Below are 22,289 nucleotides of genomic sequence, written 5' to 3'. Positions count from 1 at the left end.
GTGAAAATCAGAGAGGTAGAGTGGTGCTGTGTCAAACAGACCAGGGTGTAGGGTGGTTGGCTGAACTTACCAAGATCTTACCAAGGTTTACTTACAGGCCAGGGATCCTGTAGCAGATTGACATCAGAAGTCTGTATCCATCCAGTCCCAATTTAAGACATCTTTTAACCTAAGGAGTAGTGTAAGCATCTGCTCTGACTGCTACAGGTGCTTTGGGGAGATTTGCAAATTTTCTGGTAGAAGCATGGAAAACTTCAGACTGTGTGTGTTAGTCATATCCTATCACCTATGCTAATATGGGGTTTGCAGGATTGTAAATGGATGGTTTTGCTTCACACCTTCAGGAACTTATTGACTCAGCAGTGAGGATTTGAATCATGCTAAAAGTGCAGCAAAATCAAATCTTGTCCTCAGCCCCAAAGCCTCAGCTCTGGCTTAGGGTGCCTCTGCTGTCAGCTGGCTGACCCAGATAAAGCTGTGGCAGTGCTTCAGTTACTGGTACGATCACACTTACATTGGTCTGCGGGGGTAGGAATACCTGAGAGGTTCACTCGAGGTAATTTCTGAAATAGAAATGTAGCCATAGGCACAGAAAGCTGACGTTAGCTGTATCCCACTGTCTCTTATTTACCCTTTGCATACACAAAAACTAACCAAATATTTGATGAAGCCCGTTATTTAATGAGAATTCTTGCCGTCTAGTTACCTCGTATCAATGCCTCGATGAACAGTTGTCAGCTGTGTATGGCGGTGAGGAACTCACTCACCTCAGCAGCTGGTGACCTCCTCTGTGGATCACAGCACGCCCTGCCTGCAAGCAAATGCACGCAGAGCTCCCTACATGGGCTTGCTCTGCAGCGTGCCCTTTACCAAACTGGAGTTTTTCTGGGGTTCTGGTGTCTAACTAGGGAGGGCTAGCAGCACTGATCCTCTCCCTTCCTGGTTTTCTTACCGCAGCTGTCAGGTGTTTGTTCCTGGGGTTGGTCCTTCAACTAGCAAGCTGCCAAGAATGCTGATGATTTGTTGTTTTGGTTGTTTTTTGCTTTTTCTGCCTCAGGATTTTGATGTTGACTGCTATGCCCAGAGAAGGTTGTCAGGTGGAAGCCACTCCTACGGGGGGGAATCTCCTCGCCTCTCACCGTGCAGTAGCATTGGCAAACTCAGCAAGTCTGACGAGCAGCTCTCTTCTCTGGACCGCGACAGCGGTCAGTGCTCTCGCAACACAAGCTGTGAAACGTTAGGTAAGCAGGGACGTGGCCAGGGCTGCCAAAGGAGCCCCCATCACTCCCGTTTGGGAGCTGTCATAGCCATGATGCAGTAAATAGATTGTGCTTGTAACTGTCATCTTGTAGTTACTGCAGGCGGTTCTATGCAGAATCACATCCCGTTGGATAGGAAAAAGCCCAGGGGAATGTGTTCCCTAGCTATAGATGATTGTGTTCAAACTCAATTCAGCTCTCAAGTGGAATGTTTGGTTGATTTCAACCTTGCCTGCAGACATCAGTAGGAAGTAGCAGCCCTGGTAGACTTCTAGGAAATAAAACAAAAAAGGAAATATGAAATATAGTAATGTTTGCAGTGACCTACCTATTGAATTCGTGTTTTTTGTTTGCTAGCGTAAAGAAATAAGGTAAGAGTTTTATTTAGTCTGGACTTTACTGAAGGTATAGCAAGATGGTCCCTGTTGCAAGGAGGTAGCACTCTGATTAAGAGAACAGCTTAATTAACTGATGGAATGGGATGGGCAGAACTGAGAAGGGCTGACCAGGAACAGAGAGAAACTAACGGGTGATTCTCCTTTCCTCCCTGTTTAACCAGATCAATCCGATCACTATGACCCGGACTATGAATTCCTGCAGCAGGACCTCTCGAATGCTGATCAGATACCTCAGCAGGTGCCAGGTATCCTCAGCCCCTTGCCAGAGTCCCTGGGCGAGTCTGGCTCCCCTTTCCATGGACATACTTTCCAGCTCCCACAGGGCAGCTCTCCTCCGCTGGAATTTTGCAGCCTTTCGGGAGCTGCGCAGCCAACAGAGACTCCTCCAGCTTTACCAGAAAAGAAGAGGAGGAGCGCAGCCTCTCAGACTTCAGATAACTCAGGCTGCAGGATCTCGTATGAAAGACACCCGTCACAATATGATAACATCTCAGAGGATGACATGCAGAACGCAGGGTCTGTCGCATCAGTACCCTTCACACCACTTGCTGCTGTTTTGCCCTTCCAGCAAGGAAACTCTTCAGCACCGGTTGAATTAATGGCTGACTTTTCTAACAGTGACCCAGAGAAGCCACCACCTCTGCCGGAGAAGAAAAACAAACACAGTAAGCAAGTTCTTGTGTTTGGGTATTACTTTTATTTTTGCCTTTCCCTTTTCTTGCAGTTGCCATACTTCTGATGACCACTAAGTAATGGTGACCCCAAGCCCTTGCTCACATGGGGATAAGTGTCAAAATCGCTCGTGGTCAGTGTCACAGGCATGGAAGGGAAGTGCCAGTTCTTTGGTGGACAGGGAGGAGTGACTGAGCCTGGGATGGTCCAGGCCCAGGGGAGGTGGCAACGTGCAGCATCTTCATTACTTCAGTGTTTGCATGTGTGAAGCTCTGAGACACTGTCTTCCAAATCCTCCTGGTTTGTCTTCCCTTTTTATGTCCATTCCTTCCCCTCGTCCCCCATTTTATGAATGTTTTCCCAGTGCAGAAAAGAATTGGGTACCCTCCAAGAGCTCAGAGAAAGGGCTGCTTTTCTGTCCAAAACTGAGCATTGCCAGTGCAGTTATTTGGCAACAGGAACATGGTCACCCACACAGCTGAGCAAGACAACCCTGTTAACCTCGTGTCCAATACTGCTGTTCTGCTACAGGATCTCATTTCCTTTGGACGCCTAAGAGTTTCCCACATCATTAAAATGGGCAGCCTCTAAATGCAAAGACTTGCCATCCCCAGCCAGGCTCCTGGCACACCAGTGCCGACTGCAGCTCAAGCTTGTGACCTTATTCTAATTTTGTTAATGTTCATGGCCACAAAAATGTGAAACCTTTTGCCAGAAAAGCAGCCATACTGATCTGACAAGGAAGGCCACGGACTATACAGTGAGATCCAGCAAATGTTGTTTTACTAGTCACTGGCTAGCTGTGCCTATGTTGCATATGTGCCTGTACGTTGCATGAGAAGGTAGTGCATGCAGCTTCTGGGGCAGCGGCGTTAAGCTGTATGGCTTGCAGCCCAAGTGAAGAGATGATTCAAAAGTGCTGAACTGGCCTTCTGACTCATTTCTGCAGTTTTTCACTGCGTTTTCACTGGGAATAAGGTGGAAGTGAGATTGGCGTGCTGTGCTACAAGGTCCAGGTTTTGTCCGTTCCTGTGTAGTTTACTGTGACAGGCACTTTTTTAAAAGAAAAAAAAAAGTGCATTGGCTTGAATCATCTCCAGTATGTCTAAGTGACCGCTCCATGTACAAACCTGGGATTTTCATCAGATCACAAGGCCTGACCCACCTGAAAGTGAGGGTCGGGTTGTGGTAGTCTGGTTGTAGTTGAGTGTCCCCAAACACAGACAAGTTCTTCTGTCCCTTGCTGGTAAGCAAACAGTTAAAAGATACAGAAAGCAAGTAAAAAGGAGCTGAGATGCTGGTTTGCAAATGACAGAAAGGAAATAAATGCTGGCACGGTGCACAGCCAGGGCTGTTTGTTACGGTTCCTGCTGCTCTAAATACCTGCATGCGGCATCAGCTGCAAGGGGATGGGTACAGAACCTCCTCGCCGTAGGGTCAGGCCACGTGGGCTCTGCATATGAATAACGAGGGCCGGGCTGGATGGTTTTACATCACGCAGGCAGGGGTGGACGCAGGGCCGTGTGCCTCTGTACACGTAGACAGCTTTAGTGGGGAGAGGCGCCTGCATGGGCCGTGGATAAGAGGCAGTTTGACAGTTGAAAGAGAGACCTGGGCTGTTTACTTTTCTCTTTAAGCCCCACGTCTTTGTTTTCTCTTATCGTATAAGATGTCAAGGGGTTACTTAAAAACAATTTTAAAAGCTCTCTTCTCCTTTATTGCCCATGCACACTTTTAACCTCAATAGCACGGCCTCGTACGTGAATTTTCTTTGATGTTAGAACAGAGCTAACTGTCATCTGGCACTATCAGAAGCTCAGGAGATTGATCAGATTGCATTGTTAGGAAAAGTAGAAGCTGTTATCTAATGTGTTGACAGCTCTGCTGGTCTGATAAAGCATCCTTGGTGCAGGGCTTGTAGTACTGCTCGGGTGATACCTGACTGCTGCAGGTTTTTAGCTGCATTCATGTGACACTAAACTTGTTTTAGATTGCCTTTCCTTTGCAGCGTATCACACCACAGATCTGTGGTTGTTAGTTTTACTTTTATTTTCAACATAAAAAGGGCAATGAAACATTACTCAGGCCGTATGGTAGCGCCCAGGATTGGGGGCCTAGAGGCTGATTCGTGTAGATACTCTTGTGTAATCACGCAGATGAGGCGATGCTGCTTCCACAACCCCAACAAACTCCTGGAATCCTGAAGAGATGCATGAATTTATTAAAGATCTGGAGCCGTCACAAATGCGACTTGGTTTTAGTCCCTTTGTTGTGGGTCATCCTTTGGTGGTTGGCAGGAAATGTTGCAGCAGAGGCTTTGATGGTCTATTAATAATAAACAGCAAATCCAGCTTGAGTTCACCATGTGTACTGCTGGGAGCTGTGCTCAGAGGGACCTCCAAGAGTTGACTTCTCTATAATTTAAACAGGGGAGCGGTAAGCCTTTTAGGCTGGCATGAATTGTGCTTTTACTGCGCTGTACACGCTACTGTGCTAAGGGCAAATGACGCCAGCCTTCTGCTTGAGCACCGCTCGTGCTCCTGCTGTACAAGACACAGACAGGGAACAGCTTCTGCCATGAAGAGCCTGGAGTCAGAAATAGCAAGATCCTCCCCCCAGCCAGCTCGCAGACTGGTGGCGAGGCACTTATTCATGTTTCCTTCCCTGTCAGTGGGAACAAAATGCAGCCTGGTGCCCCGCAAGCAGCTGGTACTTAACTGCAGGAGCCGTGCTGAGGGCATTCTGGGCTGAGCCAGCGTGTAATGGGAGCTCTGAAAAACAGCTCTCCTCCCAGAGGTGACAGCAAAGACTGGCTCCTTTGACCTTGACTTCTGCACCGAGTTGACGTGTGGTGTAGCTTAAGAATTTCCATTATTTTGGCTCTTGCCTGTGCACGTGGATCTGTCGCTGCTGCGCGGGGCTGGTTGTAACGCAGCCTGCTGACACAGCACCAGAACCTTCGGTGGGTTCTCTTCATCAGATACTGCTGTGCCTTATCTGTATTGCAGATGCACCTTCTTGCTCATAATCTTCTAGGAATTCCTTGCAGACCCCAGGAACCACAGGTCCAAGGGTGTTTTCATGACACAAAATGGTTTGCTGCCTTTTTTCTCTCTGCTTCCTGGACCAGCAGCTGCTCCTGCCGGCTGCGGAGCTCCCCCAGCACCGTTAGCGGCCGCCTGGCGCAGCGTGAGCAGTACCTGTGAGTTTTACCATGTGGGCAGAGCTGGCGTACGCCACAGATCCCCGAGCAGCTTTAGCTCCTTCAGAAACGACAGCCGAGGCACTGCAAGCACATTGCAGGGAAGGTGTTCCTAGCCGCAGTAGCCACAGTCAGTTGCTGTTTTTTTTTTTTTTCTTCCTTTCTCCCCTTTCAAATATTTTCTGCCTTGGTTCAGAACTGACATAAGCTGGGCATGGTGCTGTGGTGGGAGAGGTTCTCTCTGTCTCACTCCTCCCTTCTCTCCCGGGTGCTGCTTTCAGACTGTGTCACTCCACCCGGCTGCTCACGGGTGAGGTTGCAGCCCCCATCCCCTCCCTCTTCACAGAGCCGCTGCAGGGCGTGCGGCCGATCTGAGCCGGTGATGTAATTTCCCATCTGCTTTTTAAATTTCTGCCCTGTTAAAAACCACACCAGGGAGGGGAGGGGAGAGAGAAGACCCTTCGCAAACAGCAGCCTCAGGAGTGCTGCCTTAGTATCCTGCTGAAGATGGGCAGCATTTTAACCATGCCTGTTTTAATTTACGCTCTGCAGTCCCTACTTCTGAGCCAGGTTTGTATTTCACCATCCCAACTGTTTTTTGCTTCACCTAAAAACAGAGATGAAGACAAAGCAGAAGCAGAGGCATGCTTGCCTGCCTCGGACGAGTAGTAACAAGCAGGGCACGGGAGCTGCCCTGGCAATGGGATGCATTAGCCTAATAAAGAGCCGAGATAAAAGAGCTCTTCATTATTCCCTTACAGATTGAGTTAAGGCTCTCAGCAGCATTCAGGCTTCCTACCTTGAATTACAGTAATTCAATTTTACGCAAGTATCTAATGTGTTACCCTTTTCGCCAACACTTCCCAAGTCCGTACTGCCAAACAGGCTTCTGAGCCCAGGAACTCAGCATTGATCCCGAGCGTTGTCTTCGGCTCTGAGCACTAAGTGTAGCGCTGTTTTTGTAGGTAACTCTGCACAAAGGCTAGGTCTCAATTTAGCAATTTCAGCTGCATTATACCAGCATTGCCAAGCCCAAGTTCTTGGCTTTTGTCCTAATCAGTTGATGAGCTCTCAAAATGTGGCCTTTTCCCTCGAGCTCTTGTCCTCCACCCTTCTCCAAGGAGTCTTGATCCTTAGTTCACTTTTGCTGCTAGGGAAATATCCCAGAACTTACCCTCCAAAGTTGTTGTGTGGTACCAAGGCATTTTTGGGGCGCAGGTATTAATGGGAATACCTGAGTCAACTGAATTGCAGATACTCAAAAACACTTATTATTATAGTAATTCTCTATTTTCTGTACCAAGACTCCAATCCAAGACGAATGGTTTAAACCAGCGAGGATGGTGACTGTCATCTTGGTGCAGTGCTGGGAAGCCAGGAGGGTGGCCGGGGGAGGAAGAGGAGCAAGGCGCACATGGCAGGGGTGCCGAAGGTCAGAACTGCAGCAGCCTTGGCAGAGCTCTGCAGGAGCTGGCAGAGCTGCGGGACACGGACAGGTTGTCTGCTGGCAGCCCTGTGTGGGGTCACAGGACAGGGACAGCAGGTGTTGCCGGTTGGGATTGAAATGTACCAGCTGAGCTTTCCTGCGCTCTGTTTTTTTTTTTTTCTTTATTCTGTTTTCTGGAGGAGGGATAGCATTCTGTGGGAAGGGGCAGCTGCGTTAGCTCCGTTTCTAAGCAAAATTTAAAATACTGGAGGAAATCTGAAAAAAGGTGCGAAAGACAGGTGCAAAGCGACTCCTTCCTGCCGACACATTCGCACGGCTGCATCCTGTTTGAAGCAGGCTGGCCTGTGTCTCTCATTGACAGGTGAACGGGGGATTTGCCTTGGAGCTAGTATGGGAACCAGCTTCGTGATGTGCAAACGCTGCACTGTGATCGCTGCATTTATAGCTCTCACTGAAGCGATCCGTGCATTTCAGCTGTACAACTAAAGTGCTAGCAGAAGCTGAGTAATCGCCTCCTGATGACCAAAGTTACAGAAACTGACAAGTGTGTGTTTATCAGGAGGGGGCATGAATGATCAGAGTGTGTTGTGCTTGATAGCATATTTACAAGAAGGCCCTAGTTAGTTCTTTTTATGACACTTAACTACAACTGTTGCTCCAGTTTGCAGGTATGTAGATTAAAGTTACTTATTTAATTTCCATTTATTACATCATAATTCTGGGGTTTTGTAGTAGTCTTCCGGTGCTCCTGGGTGTCTTTCTCCCTCTTCCACACTAAAATACTGCAGCAGAAGCTAATCTTTTGTCAGAGCTACTCAGGCAGACCTGTGTGCTTTTTCATAGATTTTTGAAGGATATTTTACAGATGCAAATGTGCTCCGAATGAGATTTGATCCCATTTAAAACTTCCATCAAACTGCATCTCAGAAGTGCTTTAGAATCAGCTGGATTCAGTTGCAAATTCAGAGGTGTGAAGATGCTTTAGAAAGGGACAGGAGCGAAGGATGTTGGATTTGAGCTCATGAAGGAGGAAGGCGAGGTCAGTGGCACTTCTAAAAGGCTAGACTCTTGTGCCAGCAGTGGCACATGAATAGCTGAGGGACAGGTGCGCCCAGTCTTGCGTGCAGGTATTTTCCAATAAGTTTGATCAGCTGCTAGGTTGGGGAAGGATTGCAAGCCCTCTCATTCTAGAAATCATGCTAACTACAGGTAGGAGACTTACGTAGGCACAGGAATTATTACAGCTTTGCTGTCAAGGTTGCATCTTTGTGCGAGGTGATTTGTATCTCCTAAAAGCAGACCGAAGTCATTCTCTTTCTTTTGGTGACCTGGGGCATCAGCTGTTGAGGAATATTCCCCAAATTGCCCCAGGTTACACGAGGAAGGGGTTTGGTCTGGGAGTTGGTAAGTCAAACTCCTCAGGTAGCTATTTGGAGACATCACTGGTTTAAGCAAAATCGGTGCCAAATTCGTTTGTGGCCTGCGACCATTCTCATTGTGTGCTGGCTTGCAGGATGGGAAGCTCACAGATTCTTCTCCTCCAAGGTGAACGGCAACCTGCTGTGCGAGGTACCGCAGATGCCTTGCTGCCGCTGCCCTGAAGCAAAGCCCAGCTGCAAGAACAGCGTGGCATCGCTCCTATTTATTCTGAGGGTGGGCGCCGTGCCTGCTTGGAGCAGGGCAGGCTGCAGCACGCAGACCAGAAGCAGTGAGCGTGACCTTTTTGTGTTGCAGTGCTGGCCTACATGCAGTTTGTGGAAGACTACTCTGAGCCGCAGCCATCCATGTTCTACCAGACCCCGCAGAACGAGCACATCTACCAGCAGAAGAACAAGCACCTCAGGGAAGTCTATGGCATCAACGACTCCTTCATCAGCTTAGAACCCTCTCAAGACCTGGCACCTCCACCCGCTCTCCCACCGAAGCAGCGGCAGCTGGTGAGTGACATCCGTGGTGCCCGCCCCAGCAGGGCGCAGCAGCCTCGTGGGAGCAGCTCTGGGTTTGCTGCCTCTCCTTCTGATGGGCTGCGGTTGTGGGAGGATGGATGTCTCATTGGTGTCGTCCACCTCGTGTTCCTTGCCATCTTGTTAACACGTTTTTAGGCATTTTGCATCATCTACTTTGAGCTCCTGTGCTCCTTTCTAGCCCCGCGTTCAGACTGTTCTCCGTCAGCTCTGAAAGTCCTGAAATGCCCTGAAAATGAAATGTTAGTCTTCCACATGGCACGGCTGAATCTGTGCCAGACTGGAGGCTTTGTAATGACGAGTGCTTTGAAGATTTTGACACGCTGGGCAACACAATTTTTGAGAGATAGCTGCACTGTTGTTCCCAATGTTGTTTTGAATTTGTTGTCAAGGATGCCACTAATAATAACCATTTAAACATAATCACTGCTTTTATGGCTCGGTCTTTGCCAGAGCCACAGAACCCTGGTACAGCCATTATTTAACTTGTGCGTGTTTTCCCCGCATCAGCCCCCTTGCGAGATTCAGGATTTTACCTGGTTTGCACAGTTCTGTGGCTGTAGGAGCCAGTGGCACCCCTGCCTTTGTGTGCCCCAGGGCTCTGGTGGTGCTTTTTCAGTTTGTTTCGGTTTGGCTTGTTTGGTGAAATTGTTTCATTTATTTGCATTTAATGAGAATGTTAATTGCCTTCTGAAAAATGGAATTTCCTGGTGATCTTTTGGCCATTTCAGCCTACTGGCACGTAAAGGCACGTCCACAAGTATATGTGCATTGAGTTGAACACTACGGTGAGCCCCATTTTCCACGTGGGGGATGAAGTCCTGGCCTCAGCGATGGCAGCAGCAGTTTTATTTCCAGCCTCAGTGGCTGAAATAAAACAGATTTTGTCCTATTTCTTTTTAAGAGCCTTTTTTTCTTTTCACTTTTTTAACTCCAACTTTAGGGGGTTTGTTTATATTATTCTTTATATTACCTTTTTCAAAGAACAGCTAAAATGTTTTTAAAATGCATCTTTTTTGTCGATGCTATCTGACTGACATTGGCCATGGCTTTAATAAAACAGGAGGAGATGTTGGAGCAGAGCCATGCTCTTACCATCATGAGGGCAACTGTTGCAATATGTGCTGCTGTTATCTGTGCTAAAGTTTGACTGTCCCAGAGAGCTACTTTTTAATGAAACGGGAAAAGCTACACAGAGTTCTAGTGCGGGAATTCGCATAACTACATTCCTTTGACACAGATAGGAGTCCTAAAAAATGAAGTAACATTCCTGGCCAAATGTTAAGTAAACTGAGTATTATGCAGTATTGCTTGGTGGGGGTGAAACCTTAAATCCCCGACCCATCCAATTTTTAGGGATACAGAAGGCTGTTCAGGACTCCTCTCTGAAGGATCAGGCACTTCCCCAGGGGCTCTGGTCCCCTTGTCAGAGAGATCCTTGCAGGGTCCCTTGTAGTCCCTTGCCCTACCTCCTCTCAGAGGTGACCGTGCCCTAGTGACAGTTCCTAATGATGACATGGTCTCTGCATGGTCATGTCGGGTATGTAGCAAAGCACAGATTTCAAGCTGGGTCCTAATAATTGTTTATTACTGTGATCATTATTGTGTGGAAGGGAAATTCAGCTCCTTTTTTGAGTTTGTCAGCTGAAGCAAAGCATTTCTTTGCTGCCCTTTAATCATTGTCTGGGCAGCCAAAATGTCACTGTTTTGCCTTCCAGGCATTCTTGTAGTCTTGCAGGCTTGATATTATCAAGGTGATGCTCTGCCTGAAGCAGAAGTTTCTTAAAATGCAACCTTGTGGCCCTACCTTCGTCTTTCAGCTGGGAGAGTGGTGTGAGCAGACAATGGCTCATTCAGCAATCACTGTAAAAGCCATCAGACTCTATTGTTCCTCTGGTCCTGCTGCCCAGGGAGATCCTGAAACAGCAGATCATGTGGACATCAGCTGCTGCAGCAGCAGGGAAGGTTTGCTGGATGGACTTCTCTCTAAAATAATAATTAGGAAGTCCTTTCTTGCAGGTTTCGTATCTTGTATATAAAATATTTGCGTGTTATATTCGACAAGTCAGGGCTGAGAAAGCCTAGGTACAGCTTAGCCTCCCTCAGCCCCTTGCTGCAGTGAATTCAGGTGAAATTCCTGATAGTATTTATTATTTACTGCGTAATATCTCCCTCTTGTGCAAACGATGTATAGTCTTGGGTCGGACTGAAAACTCAGTGGGCATCGTTTTTATCCAGTATCCCCACAGCACCCGTGAAGGCCCATAGACCACCCTGGAGAGTCCTGAGTTTTCAGTCTGCAGATTGCCTAAAAAAAAAGCTAGTAGTCTGCAAGGGATGGCTGCTTAACAGCCAGAAGGGAGAGCCACGTCCCTGCTGGGCAGCAGCTCGTGCCCATACCAGCTCCTTTGGGCATCTGTCCCCAGTGTTACGGGGCAAAAAGGGCGGCGCGGAGCAGCCGGCCTGCCTCCCAGCAGCTGTCCACGGGTGAACTGGGAGGGGGAGGTGGGCGTTTATTTTTAGGGGATTTGTGAAACAAAGACGATTCGAACTGTGATTTTTGTCATGCCTCCTCAGCTCAAGAAGGGTGTATCAGTGTGTCTGGCGCTGATGAACTGTATGAATAGCTGTTTGCTTAGCAAGCCATTATATGCATTGTTTTACTGTTAGCATTTCTTACCCTTTATTCATAGCTTTTTCTGTGCTTTCTTTCTTTGTTTCTTCTGTCTCTCGCTTTCTTCCCCGTCTTCAGCAGGCCTCCTATGCTGCCTCTTCTTTCCCTTCTGTCTCCTACTGTGTCCAGCAAACTAAAGTGCCCTTCACCCCCGAGGACACCGGTGCCACTCAGGGCCTCACTATGTCAGTCTCTAACTCCTTTCTCAACCGGCACAGCTCCTTTCCTGTGCACTCGGTGAGTCGCTTTCTGCACTTCTGTAACGTGTGTGTATTTGTGCCAGTGATGAAATGCTCGTGTGCCAACCTGTGCTTATGTTCTGGGTAAAGAGAAAAGTTCTTTGGGGGCTTTGGAACTCAGTAGTAAGCAGCCAGGTGATAAAAATGGTGTGTAAATCTTATTAAATGAAATGCGCTGCAGATGCAGCTTTCGTTACTGTATATCCACATCTGGATTGACATTTGTGGAGAGGGACTGGCAGAGGAGACCAGGCCTGTGTGCTAAGGCACACTCCCATGACCTACATGTTCCCCAGGCTGCACGCTGAAACTGCCAAGTCTTTTTGTTCTGCTGCATAACGTCAGCGATGTGGATGAGTCGATTAAATGCTGCCGTGTGAATCTGGCCTTTGGAGGAATAACGAGCCGCCATCCCTGAAGTACACGGATTTAGGCAAATGCATGGAACAGTGGCCACACAGCTCCTTAATTTTTTTCTCTGGAAGATGGCCTCTACCACATCTTTCATCTTGTATTTGCTTGTCCGCTTCCCTTCACGTCCCCCTGGTCCCAAACAATCTCTGTAAGCTTGTATGGTTTGCTGACGAATGAGCAGGGTTTCTTCTCCTGCAGCTCTGGTCTGAAAAGAGAACCACAGGAGGAGCCGAAAATGATTTAAATTGAAATAATAATCTTAAAGTACCGCTTAAATCTGTGATCAGCTGCTTAAATTAAATGGTAGCAATAACGAAGTGTTAATGTAATGAAATTAAATCGAACCATGGGATTCCAACAGCTCAACAGCGTGAGGAGCGCTTGCATGTAGGGCTGCATGGTTCTGTGCTGATTGCCTGCCTGATGACAACTGAGAATAGATTATTTTTTAACAGTAGCTTGGATATTTAGTAAATTAGATTTATTCTGGAGAAATTATCAGGCAAGAGTTAAGAAAATTCAGGAGTGTTTCAATTAGTTTAATACTAAATATTTGAAAACTGTATCCTCACACTGTCACTGCTGTCTTTGCATTTCAACGCTTACTCGTTCTCTAAAAATGAATGGCAATGATGTTATCAGCTGGGTCTAAAGAAGAAAGTATTCAAGTAGAGTTACTTCACAAGCCATGAATTAAAGCTTTCAGCTTCCACTTGTAGGAGAGAGAGCAGTATCATAATTGTGCTGCATAGCTGGAAAGGCTGGGGTGTGGTAAGGTTACTGCTTGCATGAGTCCGTGAAAAACAGTTTTAAAAATTGAAATAATGCAAAAGTTCTGAATTGTACAGCTTTCTGTTTGATAGCGGTCCTTGCAAAGATAACAGACATGTAAGACCAGGTAAAAGCACTTCACTATTTTTGTTATAATTGATAGCCTATAAATATGATGCTATAACGTTCTAAAAGTATGTGGGCAAGTTCACTTTAAAAAGTGTCCTGGTTAGATGTAAATGGTTACTGCATACTTAATTATTTTGACTTGTTCTAATCTTGCTTTGGAATACCTTATTCTGAATAGATTATTTTATGAAATGTTAAAACTTCATTAAAAATCCTTACTCATTTTTGCAAGGATTTGGTAAAGGGAGAATGAATGAAGCATGAGGAACGAGGACAGTTTGGCAATGCACTGTCAAATGCACAAAGGAAATAACTGAATTAAAAGTGGTGACTTTTCCATTAATGCCTTTAATTTATGGTAATCTCGTGGTGGCTCATGACTCTAGCTGGTTTATTTTTTCACAGGCAAAAATGAGATTTTACACCTTTGACAGTGACTCTTTGTCTCTGAGCTGCAAAATACCAATGTCCTTACATGCTTCATAGCTGACCCATATAATATCACAGCCATGGTTTATCCCATTTTCCCTGTCCCTAATGAGACAGAGAAGTGAAACAGCTGTCAAGGTTTGGATCGCTCCCAGGGTGACACCCTGCATTCCAGCACTGAGGAGGACCTCGGAGCCCTTCTTGCAGTCTGCTCCGGAGCATTGCCTGGCAAAGCCGCCTTCCACATGGGGGATGCTCCAAGCTGCACCAGGAGCACTTCGTGTGCATTGCTCTGCTCTCCTGTCATTCTCATGTCTTCGTTTTTTCCGCTCTTTCACTCAGATGAGCACTGTGGTGAGCAATAAACCTGTTAAGAGCTGAGCATTAGCAATCCACCGGTCCCAGCAGGGGAGTTAATGCGAGGAAGAGCACACCTTTCGTGCACCAGCTAACTGAGGGGTTGGCCTCCTACGTACCCAGATAATCAGTGGTGATCATCAAATCTCTCAAAATGATACGTCTCCTGCGTTAATCTTTATCCCTTCTGTACGTGAACAAAAACCCTCCTTAGGTCAATGCCAGGAAGTCGGAGCTAATAAACCAAATGGCTGTGCATTAACACAACGTGAGCAGCGCTCTGCAGATTTCCAAGCATAGCCAAGTGTCAGAAAGTGCCCCGTGCTTTTTTTGTTCCCATGAGGCTGGCTTGGGGTGGACAGCAGGAGTCAGTCCCAGGAGAACACCTAGCCCTGTACCAATCTGTTCGTGTGAAGGCAGCAGGAAAGCCAAGCCTGCACCGTGTTTTGCATGTACCTTATTATGCCTATGCACAAAGGAGCAAGTACTAACTCCTTACTACTGACTTGTAGGGCTTAAAAAGTTCTTTTCAGACGGTGCTTTGAAGAAATGGAAAAGAAAAAAAGTGAAGGAGTTCAGACCATCTTTACTCTCTTAATTTGTAATTTGTGAATTTCTTTTCCAGAATCCTGACTCTTTTTTTCTTTCCCCTCAGAGCTGCAGACGCTGCTGCAGTCCAGAAGCCACCAGTGCTCTGTGAACCCACTAATCGCGCTTTTCCCTTCTTTGCAGGAAATTGTGTCAGAAGTAATAGCTTTTACTGGATAGAGGCAGATCTTAAGCAACTGGATCAAACCTCATAGGTTTGGCAAGTTGGGTCTGTTTTTCACTGAGTCTGATTCGTGTCTAGCCTCTGTGCCAGCAAGGGTCATGTTTGTAGCGTGGGCCGGTGCTGTAAGGAAACACAGCATCATCGTCCCCACTGTTACACCGTTAAATCTCACATTGCCGGGACAACTGGATCGTAATGTCAAGAGTCATTTTAGGGATTCCCCTCTCTTTTGAAAGCAACTCTCTGTTGCTAGACAGTGGGGAAGGAGGTATGCAATACGAATGCATCCTGCTTCGCATCCTAAACTTGGTTTGCAGAAGTCTTTCCCCAGCAGATCTCCTCCCTCCCTTCCTGTTGTGAGACAGAGATACTGTCCTTTTCATCTCATTGTGCTGGTGACTGGAAATGGGTGAGCAGGTTTCCAAATGGCAGGAATCAAATCTCATGGCTTCCTGGCAGTGGGGGAACTCTGCACTGATAGAAGAAATCATTGAGGAGACAAGATACACTGTTATCTGTCGACATAGTTTCCACCAAGGACCACAGAGAGACTTGCATTCACTTACAACTAGGAAGCTTTTTGTTGAAACAAGGGATGCCGTTGTTTTCTCTGAGTCCTGCAAATCCCACTAGTGGAAATTTGGCTGTATCCTCCACTATGGAGAAATATCTTACCTTTCTCAAAATGCTGTTTTGTCTTGTGTTTTCTTTTTAATTAAAAACCATTTCCAGTAACTGCCAAGGAACCAAATTGGCCGCCTGCTTCCAACAGAAAGCATAAGTGATTTCCTTATGAAAACTCTAGTTCAGCGCTTCTGTTTTCACTTGTTCCCACAGTTCTGTTGCAAATTGGGAAAATGCACAGAAAATTCACAGCAACTGTTTCTCTTTCTTGTGTGTGTGTTCATGCATGTTCAGGAAAAGGAGGGTCAGATAAGCGTTTAAAGACGCACGCAATTCCGACATGTGCTTTGCATGTTTTCCCCACCTTGCTCCTATTTATGTAGCTCAGTTCCAGTCTGCAACCCAGACTGCAGCTCCAATCCTTGGCAGAGACTGAGTTTTTTGGATCCATATGGTGCTCTGATGGTGGGAGCCACTATGAAACCAGGACCGTGAGATCACAGTGTGTTAGTTCCTTTCTGTCCTAAGCAGGATTTGGCTCCTTACTTTGGAGCAGAGGGAAAGGGGAAGCAAGATTTGCATCCATTTAAGCAGCTGTTGAGTGCTGAGTATTGTTTTGCCTTTCCTGTTTCATGTTCCTTTTGCGTTTATGTTCATTTCCACTGCCTGCAGCAAGCCTGCATGGCAGTATTAATAGTGCTGTTGTATGCCAGCATCGCCGAATCCTGCTTCAGAAAAGCACTTCCTCCAGCCGCTTACATTTATCTGCACTCTGTCTCTGCATAGTCTCTAAACAGTCAGCCTGCTGATTTCACAGGCCACACGCCACTTTTTTGGGTGGCTGGCTTTAGGAGTCTCGTCTTCACCTCCATGCTCTGCCTTTGAAAGATCTGTCAGATACGGTGGTATTGTTTACAGGACAAACAGGAGCCGATGCTGTATTTGTGATGAGATCGAGTTCTGATAGTTTCAAGAGAGATGCATGATAGCATGGTTAGTAAGTCTTGCAAATGTTTTCATCCCCCCACCCATTTTCACGGCACGGTTGTACAAGAAACCCTCCCTTAAGAAATTCTCCCTTAAGGAGAGTTCGGATGTTGTGTTTTTGATGCAGAAGCCAGGAGACCCTTTCCCAAGGGAAACAAAAGCCCCATCCATCCATCTGCTGTGCTAACCACTATTTAAAAATAGCAAGGTCAGCCGTGCAGCCGGGTCAGAGGCTTTGCCGAGAAACATTCAGGCACGAGGGGTTACTGCCTTTCCTGTGGCAGTGCTTGAAGCCGGTCTGTTGGCAGCCTGTGTTTCCAGCCATTCATTGCAGGAGCATTTCCTTCCTCATCAGCAAAAGTACCTGGAAGTCCGGCATTGTGTCATGAGATAGGAAGTGTTTTCCAATAGTTGTCTGTGTAATTATATTCTTAGGGTTTGTGCAATGCCCAGGGTTTTGCGAACACAATTCTCTGCTGTTAGAATTTGGGCATCCAGTTCTGGCGCGTTGCCCACGTTTCTCTCTTAATAGCCTTAGCAGAGGAGATCTGAAAGATTGATCCTTTCCTCTGTTAGCTTCGTGTTTTGGAATTCTGATGCTCTATCTGATCTGGGAGTGTCTGGCAGGATTGCAGATTAATTTGGCAGAAGTCGGTAGGGTGACTGAGAAGGCTTTGCTTAAAAGGTAAAGACTGGGGCTGCTGATGCTGCAGATGCTCTGACAGCCATTTAATTGAATTCAGCTCTGAATTTAGGCTGGAGATTGCTGTTGCTCGCAGTCAGTGACTGCCCATAAACACCCTTCCTCCCTGTTACTTGGCCAGCCGTGCCTAGGGGGTGTTGAGAAGCATCACTCTTTAAAAAATAAGTTTGCTGTTAGAGAGTTTATCTCCTGCCATCTAATCCAAATAAACGTCTCCAATGTCATTGACCTTTGGGACATCCTGTGACGCCCCCGTTAAGGATGGAAAGCTGTTCTAAAACAAAAAAATGAAAGGCAGCAACTTGGGGATGTTGAAAGATGCCATCTCTGGAAGATCCGCGTGCTACGCTGGTGTCAGTGTGTGTAAACTGTCAGGTCTGGGCAGGTCGGCTTCCCGCTGTGCTCAGGAGATTGCTTCTCGCTGAGAGCATGCTTTGTGGGAATGCTTCCCAAGTGACAGATAGCTTTTTATAAATACACTTTACTGGTAAGAGTAGAGGGATCTCTCTTTGCCGTCTCTTCTCCCTGTTTGGCCATTTGCTGTCGCAGGTCAGAATCCCCTGCAGTGAGCGACCGTCCCCTGGTCCCTTGCTAGGAGCCTGGCAGCGTGGTCTGCGTTTGGAAAGAGGAAAATCGGTTCTCAAAGGATCTGGTTGCTTTATAGCTTCCCAAAAATTATTTCAAATTATTTCACCTAAAGCAAAGCCGTGGAGCAGGAGGTTATGTCAGTACAGACATAACCGAGGCCTTACTGACCCTGCAAAAAACCTCTAAGAAGCAGCATTTTAAAAAGCGCTGATTAGTTTCCAAGATAAACTGCTGCCTGTGATTTTGTGGGGCCAGGGGAGGACTAAGTTGCTTATGACAGTTGTCTTGAATGGACTCTCCCCTCCCAAAATAAGCTTGGATTTTACAGGATGGTGGCTTCCCAGAGCCGTACACCGCCCAAACCCTGCGGAAGCCATCGCAGCAATTCCTGCTGCAGCTGCCGGCTGGGCTGGGCCGGGCTGGCCAGGGGCGCAGCAGGAATGGGTGCCATATGGACATCATCTCCACCGCAGGGTGTTTTTCCACTTTCAAAGTATGCTGCATTCTTGGCTCTTGTCCCAGCATGGCTGCATAGCTGGAATTCCCGAGCTGCTTGCCGGGGAGGAAGGAGGGCTCTTCCTGGCTGCCTGCTCCGAGCTGCAGCCGTACAGGACCGGGAGCTGAGAGCAGCCTGGTTAATGAATGCCAGCTCACCAAAGGCTTCCCGGGGCTGTTCCCTTTGTTAACGGCATGCTGAGAGCGTGTCTGCACCGTGAAGTGATTGATCACGGATCCCATCATGAAGATTAATGCATTCTCCTGGCTACCTGGGCCTTAAGCTGGTACTTTCTACGCACCTCGTGCCAAGATATTGTTTTGAAAGGCGCACTGGCGAGGCCAAGGGGAGATGGATGTGTACAGACTGTCAGTAGTAACGTATCCACATTCAGAGTTTTAAAATTGATGCAAAGTTGTGCTATATTTAGGCCTAAATTGCCTTCGAATTGGCATTAATGTCTCTGAAACTCTGCAAGTCAGAAGCTGTGCAGATTTTCCTTCCCTAGCAGCAGTAACTCGTCTCCCCGAGCTGCTAGCCGAGCCTGCAGGCTGCACACCACGCAGCCCACCGGCTGCCGAGCCTCCGGCCCCCGTTTGGCCTGAACTAACCCTGCCGCTGCCCTGGCACGGCGTGAGCCCTTCGCAGGGTGCCTGACTGTCCCCATGCGACGCGATTGAGGCCAGGAGTTCCCCTTGCTCGTGGTCTGAATGAGCTCCGCTGCTTCCCTGCAAAACCCCGTCTTTTTCTCCAGGTTCAACAAGTCGGAGACGGTAACTTTTGGGGGTCCTTGGTGGAAGATGTCCATCAACTGCAAAGGGAAGGACAGGAGGGTGCCTGGTGTAGGGTGCAAGAAGCCCAGCAGTGGAGGTGCTGGGACGCAGCCCCCGTTGGAGAAAATCATTTCCCTTATGGCAGTGTTTCATCTCACCACTGGGGCAGCAGTTTGCTGGGCGCCTTCTCAAGCACCATTGCAAGAGTGTTTGGTGGGAGGTCCATGTTCTTTGTCTGCTCTGCTCCAATTCTTTCTATGGGGACTGGCCCAGGACTCGGGGCATTAGTTGGTGCATTAGCAGCAGTGAGATCATGGAATAAATAGCAGGGGGACGGGGCAGGCATAATGAATCTGCTGAGCCGGGGTGATGTCATGAGCCTGGAGTCTTACGAGGGATTTAGTGTTTTGTGCCATGCAAGTGAAAATGAATAAATGTAGAGCATTTATCCGGGCAGAAAGTAAATACGGAGATTAGAGTTGTCATTGTTACGAGGCAGCACCACGAGCGGACGGTGTCCCTGGAGCCGGGGCTGCTCACCCGTGAAGAGACGGGCAGGAAGGGAGAGGAGCCTGTCCTAGAGCCAGGCTCCTTTCAGCCACAGGCATGTGGTAGGATTTGCATTTTGATTATTCTTCAGTAGTCTTTTAAGCTCTCTTTCCAAAGCATCTCCCTCTGCTCCTCTGTATTATGGCCCGCGATTCGTCTGGCGCCCCTAGACGGCACTCAGAGCACAGCCGGACTCGAGGCACGGCGGAGGGCAGCCGCTGGAGGATTGGGGTGGTGGAAGGTAAAGTCTAGCCGTTGACCTTTGTTTCCTTTCCAGCTTGTAGTGGAAAAACTTCTTTGCCTGGGCTTCAAGCCTGAGGCAGGTCTCTGTTCAGATTTTTAAGCTTACCTATTTCAGAGGTAGGAAAAGAAAACCGACAACCACCACCAAGGTGTACTCAGGTGATGGACGGAGCTTTGATTTTGTCACCTGCTTAATTCCCCTGAAAAAAATGTAGCCTGATTTTTCCAATTCATGCCTTTGTTTCCTTTCTTTATTTTTCTTTTACCATCACAGCAGTATCACTTTTCAGCCAGGTTTGAGCAAGGTGTGCGTGTGCTTCCTGAGAGCTCTGCCGTTCCCTGTCCTGCAGCAGGTTGCTCGAGCAGGCAACCACCACAGCTTCATTTCAGCATGGTGTTTTTGGGTGACGTGATGCTTCCTTAAGCTCCTCTCCAGCAGGTTTAGCATTGTTGTCTTTTTTTCTTTTTTTTTTTTCCCTTCTCTCTCTCTCTGGTGGGTGTCAGCTTTGCTCTCTTGTTGTTTTGGAGATACCCTGGTGGTAAATCTTACTAGCACCAGATGTTAAAAGACAGAGGATTGCTCGTGTTTTTCTTGGCACAATGTACTCCCACTGCACCCTGTTTAATATTATCTGAACAGTAATCTGATGATTAGGAGAGATAGTGAAATAAAGCTTTATGTAGATGATCTCTTTTCATCTCTTCAACTGACTTTTAGAGCCACTGCATTAAAGGATTGGTTTGATAAGGAATTCATTGCTCCTGAGGGCAATTATCGTTTTTGCTCCCAATGTTTCTCAGACGGAAAGGAGTAAAAGCATCTACTGTTGTAATCCCCTTTATCCTTCAGTGTAGCTTTGAAGACGGGATCCAGTCACTTCTCACTGGGAGCTGTGTGTTCTGGAACAGACTTGACACAGGAGTTGTTAAATTACAGGGTTGGAGCAAGCGGCGTCTTAAATTTGGATCCTGTGGAAAATCCCAGAAAAGCAACAATCCCCAGCGTACTTCTCTCTGTTGAGACACTTCCAGCGTGCTCACAGTCATGGTTTCTGTACGGCTTCACATCCTTTCAGCCACCCAAGTGCCTTCCAGGTGCACGTTGTCATTAAGGGCTGAAACCCAGGCTTTCCCCCCTGCCCGGCTGAGGCTGGGTCCCTGCAGACAAACACCGTTGCCCAACTTCCCTGCCCGGCTGCTGGTGGTGTCAGGACTCTCCTCGCCGTGAAAAAGCTGCCTGCTGGCCCAGGCGGCAGTTCCTGCTGGAATGGGGGGATGATAGAATAACGCTCCCTCTGCTGGGGTTCGCCTCTCGGCCGGGAGGTGCCGTTGTTGGAATTGCCTTGTGCTGTCACTGCTGAGCTGCTGCTGATCTAATCACTTTTTCTTTTGTCTGTCTCCTTCCTTTTCCCATCTTCCTTGTTTGTGTCGTCCATCTCCGCGTCCTGTAGTACAAGTCTGTGTTTAGGTCCTACTCCCAGGACTTTGTGCCTCACAACCAAGTCTCCATACCTCCTTTCCTGTCTTCTACCTCCTCGTCCTGCTCCACCCCGCCTTTCCCCCCCGTCCATCCGTCTCAGAGCTCTGACCTAGCGGTGCCAGCCACGGCCAGCCAGTCTCCCAGCGCTGGGGATGTGCCAAACTCCTCTTCGCAGGAGAGCAGCTTTAACGGGAATGCTCCTGTCTGCCTTCCTTCTGAAACCTCTTTCACTGATTCTCTCCAGACGGCTTCGGTGAGACTATCCAAAGAGATGATAATGCACCTTAATGCAAGGCTGGGGGTTGTTTTTGTTTTAAAGAAATGTCGCTTGTATTAATACATGGTTAAGCTCAATGTGATCTAGCCCGGTTTCCAAACTCGTGTGTGAATGCAGAGAGGTAATTTCATACAAAGATTTCTACAAAAAAATGAACCTCATGGGTTTGAGAAAATGTTAATAAAACATAAAATGGAAACATGTCAAATGCTGGTGAAGGGGAGAGGAAGAGAGGTTGTTCTAGCTTCCTGCAATTGTGATACAAACCAGAGGAAGGTAAAGGGGTGTTGTGAGGTTGGTAGTTTCTAAACGCAGGCTCCTAGCAGCGGTTCCATCCTGCAGCTGCTGCTGTGGCAGGAATTGGTGATAGCTGTCCTGCTCCCTTCCCACTGGGGAGCCCCTGGAGCTGTGGGTTCGGTTCAGCTCGTGCTCTCCTGTGCATAACCCTGCTGCTTCCTCCAGGCTCCTGCTCTTCCAGCAGCACCGGCTGTGCGCGTGGTGGCAGCGCGAGTCGGTGCAAGGCGTCGCTGTCGGTGAAGTGGGACTAAAGCTGTTCCCTCACTGATAGGCGCTGCTGTGAGTTCCAAGTCCCAGGCTGTTTTTGCCGACCAGCAGGCAGGGTACTTCCCTGAGCACCTCTTGTACAAGGCAGTGTCTCTCCTCTTCGCTGCAAAACCCAGAGGTGGTGGGATTAAAGCCTGAGCTGTGTGCGTGGTGGGGGTGCCTCTTCAAAGAGCTTGGAAGAGGGACACAGACTGCAGAGGCAGCGATCTTTTTTTCACCCTTTGGACCTGACCTCGCTGTTGCATCTTCCTTGCTTTGGGTCCTTGTTACAGCCCAGT

The 22,289-nt window shown here is 47.8% G+C and overlaps 1 protein-coding gene across 7 annotated transcripts in view; it reads left to right on the top strand.

The window, feature by feature from the left end:
- RAPGEF1 (Rap guanine nucleotide exchange factor 1) overlaps positions 1–22,289 on the top strand; it is a 90,047-nt gene that overhangs the window by 50,610 nt on the left and 17,148 nt on the right. For 4 of the 7 annotated variants that reach the window (XM_083807170.1, XM_083807167.1, XM_083807168.1 and 1 more), the window contains 3 exons: positions 1,058–1,241; positions 1,819–2,322; positions 8,713–8,915. In XM_083807170.1, the coding sequence (XP_083663296.1) occupies positions 1,058–1,241; positions 1,819–2,322; positions 8,713–8,915 (891 nt within the window). Of the gene's footprint in view, positions 1–1,057; positions 1,242–1,818; positions 2,323–8,712; positions 8,916–11,694; positions 11,854–21,141; positions 21,424–22,289 lie in introns of all 7 variants that reach the window. The other 3 variants (XM_083807165.1, XM_083807166.1, XM_083807164.1) reach the window with 1 other exon arrangement.

The sequence above is a fragment of the Anser anser genome (genome assembly GCF_964211835.1).
Source record: "Anser anser genome assembly, chromosome: 21".
Lineage (NCBI taxonomy): Eukaryota > Metazoa > Chordata > Aves > Anseriformes > Anatidae > Anser > Anser anser.
The sequence above is the reverse complement of the archived record's forward strand: the minus strand, read 5'-3'. Positions and strand labels throughout refer to the sequence as shown.